This window comes from Octopus bimaculoides, chromosome 2 (assembly GCF_046866305.1).
Source record: "Octopus bimaculoides isolate indiv1 chromosome 2, ASM4686630v1, whole genome shotgun sequence".
NCBI lineage: Eukaryota > Metazoa > Mollusca > Cephalopoda > Octopoda > Octopodidae > Octopus > Octopus bimaculoides.
Window position 1 is genome coordinate 104,813,515 of NC_142929.1, and position 11,499 is coordinate 104,825,013.

The window sequence follows — 11,499 nt, forward strand, 5'->3', positions numbered from 1 at the left end:
GCGTGCTAACGATTCTGCCAACTCGCCGCATAATAATAATAATAATAATATTCCCATGTATATATATATATATATATATAAATTTATTTTCGTTCAACGCACCTAATTTTGGCTATGTGAATATATATATATATATATTCACATAGCCAAAATTAGGTGCGTTGAACGAAAATAAATTTAGATACAAAGCCACCTCTTCGACTTTCGGTACTCAATTTATTGACCTCGGAGGTCGATAAATTGAGCACCAGATAAAGACTTGGGGCTGATACGCTCAACTACATCTCTTGAAAGCAATGTTCCACCTAAATTATAATTCAATGATTAAAATCACCAACAAAATATAATGTGTGTGTGTTTGAGTGACTGTGTGTGTGTGAGTATATACAAATATATATTTACTAACAACATTTTTAAAGCAAAAACACAAGAGGAAAAAGGCGAAGATTTCGCGTACCGAAGTATATTGCTTATATAATATAATGTTTTTGATGTGAAATGAAAGACCATATGTGCTTCATACACTTAAATTATAGTTCAATGTACCACATTTGCCTGCGTACACACATATATAACTATTCATGCTGTTTATTAAAAATTACGCCAATGTTGTCGAGACGCTGTATAACGTTACTATTATGATGAAGACTTAAATTTATCATCAAATTCCCCGAGAGGTTGCGTATACTACATACTGATTACTTAGCCTCATCACTGAACATTAACTCTATATAGAAGCTAAGTATTTTAATTGTTTAACAGCTGCTGTTACTAAAATGTGATTTAAAATAGCAATGTAAACAGCCAAGAGGAAAGAATTTCCTGTGAGAACTAACATAAACCATTGGTATTTGATGTTATAACCGCCTTTCTCTTGTAATTCATTCTCAACCAGTCACTTGAACTTTGAAAGGTTCCTATATTCTGTACATAAGTTAATTTATATTTCTGTATAAATTACAGTTCTCCAAAGCGAGTATGTTAAGAAATATTTGATATCCCTTCATAGACTAGAAAATTGGAATTTTTGTGTTTCTCAAGGACATTACATACATATTAAAACGTAGATGACGATTCAGCATACTGAGATCTCATCGTTACTGTAGAATACCTGCTAGGATGGTAGAATCAACCAGACCATTTATCTTATTATATACATAATTGGTACGAGATTTAGAGGAGACAGCGAATAATATTATGAGACGTCCATGGCTCCTTTAAACCATTCGAGAACACTGATTTGCTATAAATGATTGAAGAAATTGTGTGGTCACCACTTAACGAGAGTAAAATTCACGACATGTTTGTTTGTTTCAATTTTTATTTTACTAGACCTCTAATTTATTGATTTATCATTACGTAAACCTGTCTATAGAATATTAAATTAGATGCAAAGAGTAATGAACTGCAGGAGGTACTTTATCGCCTCCCGGTATTCTGTGTAATAAACCAATCAGAGCAGACTTTGTGCTTCCGTCCTTGAGTCAATAAGGTGTCCCTATGAGCTGATATGTTACCACATTACTAGCACTGCATTGTGTCCCTCGAAACCACACAATTCTCAAAAGGCCAACTTACATGCTGTAAAGATGTGTCTTGCAAAGATACAGTTTGTTGCTATAAATTGCAAGAACATCTATATTTAACAAATAATTGTTAAGCTGTTCTACTGAGTTGAAATCCTCTCATATCTATAAAGGGCAATGGGAAATCTCGCTATTATATTATTTTTTTTGTATCACTATATAGAGAGACAGTTTCTGTGAATTGTCAATAATGCAAACAATTTGTCGACTGTTAATTCAATTCCTTACAGATTGATTTTCAGTCTAGCCAAAACAAACTACGCATGGGTGCGTATATTTACAAGGACTTGAAGGGGTTCAAGTGGAACAGTAACAATATCAATCTCACTGGTACATGAGGGCCTGCGAAGGTAATGGATACCGCCTTTTCATTTAAATCCAGCATGCAAAAATGCATAACATAAAATTTCATCATATGGTTGCTCGAGGTACATTGGCGCAAGTAGGTTAAAAATATTTTATTTACTGATACCATAGCTACGCTGGACGTGCTTTGAATCTACTTCCTTTAAGTCATGACCATCTTGTCTTATTGTCTGGCATATTGTACTAATGATTACTTTATCACGAGTATTCATCCATTAAAAGAGATCTGGAGTTTTGGCTGTTGCTTATGACAGGCCGAGTGTCTACGTGGAAGCTTCTTCGTCACTGTGCTGGGATGTGTACAACCAATTAGAATTTCTGAGAAACAACAACTTGCTTTTTGATAAAATCCACCTTACTCCTCTCTCCACCAGGAATCTCTAGACTATTGCACTTCATTTTATTCGTTCCATCGTTACATGCTGGAATGCACATTATGATACTCGGTTTGACAGAGATATGGTAAAACTGGAGCAATAGATATGTGGGTCACTCCTTGTGATTCGGCCGATTACCTATGTGCAGTAGGATAGCTCGACCAGAAATGACCTGCAGCTAGACAGCATAAAAATAACGATGGCGACTGTAGGGAACAAGAGATAATCTCCACGGGAGCTGTGTTTGTGTTGAAGTTTCGATTCCTATGTGAAACAACACGCTTCACGTACACCGTAGATGCTTTGAGTAAGACATTAACGTAATTTTCTATAGCTTCTCTCTTCCTTAAGATAGAAGTCTATAGGTAACATTGATATAGGCAACAAGAGACACAGCCCATAGATTAACACAAGGAATTTTTCTATCTCGTCCGTTGCCTCACGTTTCTGAGTTCATATCTTAGCGCATTGTTTTTTTTCAACGTGTTGATAAAATATGTGTCAGTAAATGTACGGGATCGATTTCTTTTAGTTAAGCAACGATTTGTTATTTGGATATGAAATTCTAACTTACTAAGGATATCATTCAGCCTCTAAACACTGAATGGTCACTTGCTCCTAATGTTCTATGCTCAACCAGGCTAAACAAAAATCCTAACCTGGCTCCCCGCACATATCTCTTTTTTTTTACTCTTTTACTTACTTGTTTCAGTCATTTGACTGTGGCCATGCTGGAGCACCGCCTTTAGTCGAGCAAATCGACCCCAGGACTTATTCTTTGTAAGCCTAGTACTTATTCTATCGGTCTCTTTTGCCGAACCGCTAAGTTACGGGGACGTAAACACACCAGCATCGGTTGTCAAGCGATGTTGGGGGGACAAACACAGACACACAAACATACATATATATACATATACATAGATACGACGGGCTTCTTTCAGTTTCCGTCTACCAAATCCACTCACAAGGCTTCGGTTGGCCCGAGGCTACAGTAGAAGACACTTGCCCAAGGTGTCACGCAGTGGGAATGAACCCGGAACCATGTGGTGACGAAGGTCACTTCAAACAAACCAGTCATATTTCTTTCATAAAAATTTAAAAATTGCTTTCACTTTTACCTGTTCCATATTGTCCATACATTGTCGACATCTACCACCATCTTGGGCTGCATTGTAGGCATAACATCCGCTGACAGACGTCGCTTCTTCCCAAGTTAGGTTCTTTAGAATACGTGTGTCCTGCCACGAACATACTTGCCATCCTGGACTACAAAGAGAGCTACCATTTTCTATATGTCCATGCCAATAACCATTGCAAGCTGCCAGGTTGCTATGCCATTGAAATCCTTCGCTTGTATCGTCAGCACAACCAACCTCTGACAAAATATAATAATAATAATAATAATAATAATAATAATAATAATAATAACAATAATAATAATAACAATATACGTATATATTTATAGTGGGTTCCTTTTCGCCTAGTTGGATCTGTTCCATGAAAACATGCTGGAATCCCATTGATAAGAACACAGTGTATCTCCTCTCTCTCCCCTGCTCTCACATAATGAACCAGAGCATATAAGACCGAGAACTCTGAGAAGTAAAATAACAACAATAGTAGTAGTAGTAGTGTTAGTAGTAGTAATAGCAGCAGCAGCAACAGCAGCAGCAGCAGCAGCAGCAGCAGTAACAGTAGTAGTAGTAGTAGTAGTAGTAGTAGTAGTAGTAGTAATAGTAGTAGTAGTAGTAGTAGTAGTAACAATAATAATTTCCTTTTTGCTACTAGGAGGAAATATTACAAATTGTACAAGGAATGATTACATGAATGGCGGTGTTCTTTGCAGAATTGAGAAAAAAAATGGCAAATAGACATGGAAACAACAGTATAGTAAGAATGAAATGAGAGGTTCGAGGATGGGGCCAGCCACCAAGGAACAATAAAGGAATCTTGAAGATCCAGGATTTCTCTGACTACAAAGGGTAAACGTTCTCTTCTAGCAGTGTTCTCCAGCCTACTGACGTTTGTTGAAAGTAGGCTCCTCCAGGTGAACCACACTAACTCATTTTTCATCAAATTATCTGGAATGCACAGTTTCTCTCCTCCTTTCGAACTGAAACTTGATGGAGGTGATGATGGCTTGACCGAATAGAAAAGTCCTTTCACTCTTATCCAAAATACCATCTCTTTCACTATATCTGTCAGTCAGAGAAAACTGCTTGCCCTTCGGAAGTCCTCGTATTGATCCTCGTATTGGACTCGACTAATAACCGGATCTGCCCAATACGCGGCAACGAGTTTTCCATGTAATTCTACAGTGCTAAGATACTGAGTGTTTTTGTAGTTCTGCACGAATCTCTAACAGGCCCTAATGATGTCACTTTCATGTCTGCAGAATTTATCTCGAGCGGGCAGCGAATTTTTTTCCCCACGAGTGTTTCGGACTCCAGTTATGAACTCATTTGGATACAGCCAACCAGAGCTTAACTATCAAACTAATTTATGAGCGCATAACAAAGTGATGGGTGATAAGGTAACGTCACTTGGGTAAGGAATGACCATACTTCTTTTCTCTTTCAATAATGCTTGTTGTTCTTGTTAGGCATAATCTGAGAGCTGAACGGCACCGTTCCTTTCACACTTTTCAAACAATCCCTCAACGGTCTGCCAGCACCAATGCGGTTTCTGCCGCCAGCAACAACCTTTGTTAACTTGACAACAAGGTCACGGTGAGCTCTGATTGGCTGTATGCAAATGAGTTCATTACTGGAGTCCAGAACTCTCGTGGGAAAAAAAAATTCAGGATCGGGCAATGATTTCTTGTAGCATTACCAGGCCAATAATTTCTGGAAGTTGTCCATAGTTTCTAGACTCAAGCTCTTTCGGAATATATTCTTCATTTGATATTCGTTGATGCCCAAAATCTCCTGAAAGAACTTCACACCGCTTTTGCCCAACAAAATCTATTCAATTCGGAATAATTATGTTTCTCGACCAAGGGAGATAAAATACAAACTCGACCAGGCGAGATTTGAATCCAGAATGTAAAGAGATGTAACGTTATAATATTTCCAATTTAGGTACAAACCCAATATTTGACATGAGTGTGTATGTGTGTGTGTGTGTGTGTGTGTGTGTGTAAGTGGTGGGGGTACTCGACACTATAACTTGACTGGTACTTTACTTTATCGTCACCGAAAGGATTAAAGACAAGATTGATCTCGGTAAGATTTGAACTCAGAATGTAAAGGAGGACTGTAACTAAATATTGCGATGCATTTTCTGCCAATTCGCCACTCTGATGATGATGATGATGATGACGACGACGACGACGACGACAACGACGACGACGACGATGATGATGATAATGCTAATGATGATGATGATGATACTAATGATGACGATGATGATAATAATAATACCGAACACACACACATATACACACTCACAGCCTTGTCCGGTTTTATAGAAAATATCAGAAAATATAAGATCACCTATGACCGTAAAAAGATGTTCTCTGACGCCAAGTTTCAGTTACCTAGATGTAAAACTGGGCTGCAACGTGGAACATACATACATACATACATACATACATACATACATACATACATACATAAGGTTTGTTCTATTAATGTCTCTAAATTGTATTTCGCTGATTCGTCGGAACTATAGATGAAGATGATTGTTTTTACGATTGTGTATGATTAATGAAGGGGTCCTTGTGAGGTCAGCTTGTAGATCTATGACTAAGTTCCGTATGTAGTTGAAGTTTACTTCTCAATAACATAGTTCCGGGGTTCAATCTCACTGCGTGGCATCTTGAGCAAACGTCTTCTGCTATAACCTCGGGCCGACCAAAAACTTGTGAGTTGATTTGGTAGACGAAAGTGAAAGAAGCCCGTCGTATATATATATATATATATATATATATATATATATATATATATATATACACACACACACATAAGAAGATAATTTTAAAGCTTCGTTAAACCGAAGAACAAAAATAAAAAATAGGACTGCAGCTGGAAGTGCTCAGGTGACACCGAGGTGAAAGGAGAAATAAATTGAAAAGTATAATGAATAAACGTTCCAATCGGTCAAAACAACTTTATAACATTCCCAAATTATCATAAATCGAATATAAATATATATCAAAACAACAGGGCACCTAATGGTAAAGCCCAACAGTATAAAATATACACATCTTCACGAATAAAAGGTGATATAACCTAAAAGGATAATACGAGTGAAATCGAATGAAGACAAATATATGGAATAAATTAATGCACAATAAAAGCTATTAAAAATTTAAGGCAACGGAGCTAAAATATATAAATATAAAAATAAAGAAAATAGAATAAGATACGTATTTACTCGTTTCAGCCATACGGCTGTGTTCATGCTGGAGCACCACCGTGGTCTTTCTGATTTACTCAGTCTGGGGCGTTTCACATCACCGCTCTTGTATGTGTCTTTGTCCCAGCTGTTGGCCCATTTGGTGTATAATGGTGTTTGATTCCGCTGCCCTCGTCTGCACTTCATGTCTATATCTCATGTTGGTTCATCTGGTATTGTGGAGAGGAGGATGTCTAGTTCCTTTTTGAAGACATCTAATTCCACTTTATGGAGATTTCTTAATATTTATGGCAGTGCTTTGATCAGCAATGGGCCTTTGAATCTTAGACTTTTGTAGTATCTGGTCCTGAATTTAGATGGAGTGGATAGTACCTTTGGTACAATACAATGGCGACCTGTTCTGGCATTTGTATAACACTCAATGCCGAAATTAAGTACAAGCCCTTCTAAGAGTTTTCCATGTGTAGATTATTGCATATCTCTCACGCCTTCGCTCCAGAGAGTAAAGTTGCAGTTTTCTCACCCTGTCTCTGTAGCTCATCTGCTGCACTGTTTCAATCTTTTTAGTGTAGTGGCGTTGGACTGCTTCAAGCTCCGCTGTTATGAGGTGACCATAACTGGGAGCAGTAGTCCGGGTGTCTGAGAACAAAGGTTCTCCACTGGGTCTGCATAATTTCTTGGTCTCTTTTCTTGAAGGACCTCAGTATCCATCCTGCCAGTTGTCTGCACTTCGCTGCGATATTGGTAATGTGCATATAAAATGATGCGTCATTACACACACTGATCCCCAAGTTTTTCACTGCTTGTGACTCTGGGATTGTAGAGCCTTCGGGTCCTGTATATGCAGGCTGTGGTGCATTCATGAGTTGATTGTGCAGTGCTTGAAATTTTCCAACATTAAACTGCATGTTGCTTATTTCGGCCCACTTGTATACCGAATTCAGGTCCCGGTGTAAGCGTGCGATGTCACCTTGGTTTTTCTATTGCCTGCGATAACTTTGTATCTGTGTGTGTGTGTGTTTGTGCGTGTGTGTGTTTGTCGCTCACCATCGCTTGACAACCGGTGTTAGTTTGGTGACGTCTCCGTAACATAACAGTTCGGCAAAAAGACCGATAGATTAAGTACCAAACATAAAAAAATAAGTACTGGGGTAGATTTGTTCGACTAAACCCTTCAAGGCAGCAGGCTCTCAGTATGGCTGCAGTCCAATGATTGAAACAAGTACAAGATAAATGATAAGAGATATAACAATTACACTTCAGTTGCAGCATCTTATGATATGACTTAGATATCTTTTCGTAATGTAAAATTTCAAACCTTTTTACAAAATCATGATTGAGTCTCGACTGGGAATGGAATGGAAATATTTTGCGTGTATCACTATCTGGGAGCTTACATAATGTTCTACGGTGTTTTCGACCAACGGATTTCGTTAGAAATTTCACTTTATTTATTACCAGTGATTTCAAACGAAAGAAGCAACTTTTATTAGTGTTATTTTATCCTTCAGAAATGAAGATGAAGAAGATAAGAAGATATCGAGTTGATCCAGTTTTAAATTTGTGGTTACAGCAACCAGCTTAATCTTGTGACCACACAGTATGGTACATTAGATATTCATGTCACGGGAAACAAGCGACAGCGTCACACATAATTAAAGGGGACCTAACGTAAATGGAAGGGTATTAAGTGTGAAGCAGCCAGCGAGGTGTGAAAGAAAATGTTTTTGGTATACATTTTAAGAAACCTAATATAGTGAGATGGCTTGTATAGGGAATTCTTTGCGTTTAATGGGAAATTCTCAGCGAAAAGTATGTTCATGGAGGAAAAGATAAATTAAAGAATTTTGAAGAGAAAAGAAGTTTTGCTTATTATAATTTATTGGTGAACGAAATCATCGGAACCAAAAAATATAACAATTTTTACTGTCACGATTTGTTTATTTCAATTTGAGGAAGTCGAAAACGTTTGTTTCAAAATACGCAACCATACATATACAAATATATAAACGTATATATTCTGTTGTGACTATTCAAAAAGGTTGCAAGACGCAACGAAAATTTTAGGAAAATAAAAATAAGAAATAAGTGGAAATTTTACCGGTGAGTGTGTTAAATTTTAAGGCACAATAAGAAAATGACTCTCCCCAGACACAACAGAATATGTTTCAACACACGAAATCATATAAAAAAATCTTGCAAACCAAATCCAAAAACGAAAGATAAACGTATATAATCATAAGCAAATGCCAACACATAAATATACAAATACATATGCATATAAAAGCATATACATACATATACATATACAAACACATACACATACATATCTACTAACACTATTCCAGAGTAAAACAGGGAACCTTTACATGGTTGATCGATCTGCTAGAAATAGCAACTAATTCTCCCTCAAGTCACACCTCGCCATCTTAATAAAGCATGCATTGGATAATGTAGCTGTGATATAAAGAAACACGGGATAGTCACGGCATTACTGATCTTGATTATTGGGACTGCCTTAAAACATTGGATTTTAGTCTCTCTAGCGACGCCGTGAGCGCTACATCATTTGCACAACTTAGTGAATATATCACCAGCATTGCCCAAACAACCTTAAACATCAGATTCAGAATTCATCCAAGGCTGGTGCCACGTGCCATATAAATTCAGGCTCACAGCATATAAATTCCCTTCAACATAAATTCTTTTCCTGAACAGGCCCTGCTTTACTCTTTACTCTTTTACTCTTTTACACGTTTCAGTCATTTGACTGCGGCCATGCTGGAGCACCGCCTTTAGTCGAAGAAATCGAGCCCAGAACTTATTCTTTGTAAGCCTAGTACTTATTATATCGGTCTCTTTTGCCGAACCGCTAAGTTTCGGGGACATAAACACACCAACATCGGTTGTCAAGCGATGGTGGGGGGAACGACAAACACAAAGACATACACACATAAATATACATACATACATACATATATATATATATATATATATATATATATATATATATATATATATATATATATATATATACATACATATATATATATATATATATATATATATATATATATAGGTATATACATACACACACGACGGGCTTCTTTCAGTTTCCATCTACCAAATCCACTCACAAGGCTTTGGTCGACCCGAGGCTATAGTAGAAGACTCTTGCCCAAAGTGCCATGCAGTGGGACTGAACCCGGAACCATATGGTTGGGAAGCAAGCTTCTTACCACACAGCCACACCCAAAACCACTCAAAGAAGAAAAAGATCCCATCACCTACAAACGAAACCTGGACAAATTTCTTCAAGGGATATCAAATATGCTACCTGTACCTATACAGATAACTCATCGACTCCCTACTTGAATGGGCCGTGATACCAGAAAGCTTGTCTTAAAAATGACTTACCAGATCCTATCAGGTAGTGCTATTAACTTAGACATGGCCGACCATATTGAAATTATCGAAGTTTTAAGCTACCATCAAAGCTTTATTCAATGAGAAGTGACCTGAAGCTAAACAACAACTAGTAGTAGTATGAATAAAACGACGGGATTTCTACGTAGTTGCTTGAACTACTGGAAATAACAGCCAGAACTCTCTCAAATCATACCATACTGTCACTGACGAAGTGATCACGACTGAAACACTTTTGATCGTAGATGCGCTCCGCTTAATTAGAAGTGATCCGGTGTTGAACAAGAACTACAAGAACAAGAACTGCAATAACTACAACTTGTTGTTGGTAGTAGTAGTAGTAGTAGTAGTAGTAGTAGTAGTAGTAGTAGTAGTAGTAGTAGTAGTGGTGGTGGTGGTAGTTGTAGTAGTAGTAGTAGTAGTAGTAGTAGTAGTGGTGGTGGTAGTGGTGGTGGTGGTGGTAGTAGTAGTAGTAGTAGTAGTAGTAGTAGTAGTAATTTCATTTATTAGTCCTATTTGCCCGGCAATATTCCACCTTCGTTGCTGTGTATGCTGTACTAAGATAAAAAAAAAAAATTTAATTGATGTCGTATTCACTTCTATAATGCAAAGTAGGAGATTTGGCCGCTAATAGTGGTTTCAGATTTTGGCACAAGGCCAGCAAGTTCAGGCGAGGGTTTAAGTCGATTATATCAACCCTAATGTTCAACTGATACTTCTTTTAACGACCCAGAAGGGATGAAAGGCAAAGTCGACTTTGGCGGAATTTGAATTCAGAACCTAAAGACGGACGAAATGCCGCTAAGCATTTTGTTTGGCGTGCTAACGATTCTGTCACTTCGCCGCCTATTTGGCCGCAAATATTGAGCAAATTAAGTCTCTGCTAAAAGACCTTCTCTACTTCGTTTATTTTAAAGCCAAACTAAAATCTTATTCCAGTGATACTTCTTTTACTCTTTTACTTGTTTCAGTCATTTGACTGTGGCCATGCTGGAGCACTGCTTCTAGTCGAGCAAATCGACCCCGGGACTTATTCTTTGTATGCCTAGTACTTATTCTATCGGTCTCTTTTGCCGAACCGCTAAGTTACGGGGACGTAAACACACCAGCATCGGTTGTCAAGCGATGTTGGGGGGACAAACACAGACACACAAACACACACACACACACACACACATATATATATATATATATACATATATATATATACATATATACGACAGGCTTCTTTCAGTTTCCGTCTACCAAATCCACTCACAAGGCTTTGGTCAGCCCGAGGCTATAGTAGAAGACACTTGCCCAAGGTGTCACGCAGTGGGACTGAACCCGGAACCATGTGGTTCGTAAGCAAGCTACTTACCACACAGCCACTCCAACGCCTATGA

The 11,499-nt window shown here is 37.8% G+C and overlaps 1 protein-coding gene across 1 annotated transcript in view; it reads right to left on the reverse strand.

The window, feature by feature from the left end:
• Nucleotides 1-11,499, reverse strand: part of LOC106875979 (uncharacterized) — a 170,174-nt gene that overhangs the window by 43,951 nt on the left and 114,724 nt on the right. The window contains exon 4 of the mRNA XM_014924322.3: nucleotides 3,448-3,704. Within this exon, the coding sequence (XP_014779808.1) occupies nucleotides 3,448-3,704 (257 nt within the window). The remainder of the gene's footprint in view (nucleotides 1-3,447; nucleotides 3,705-11,499) is intronic.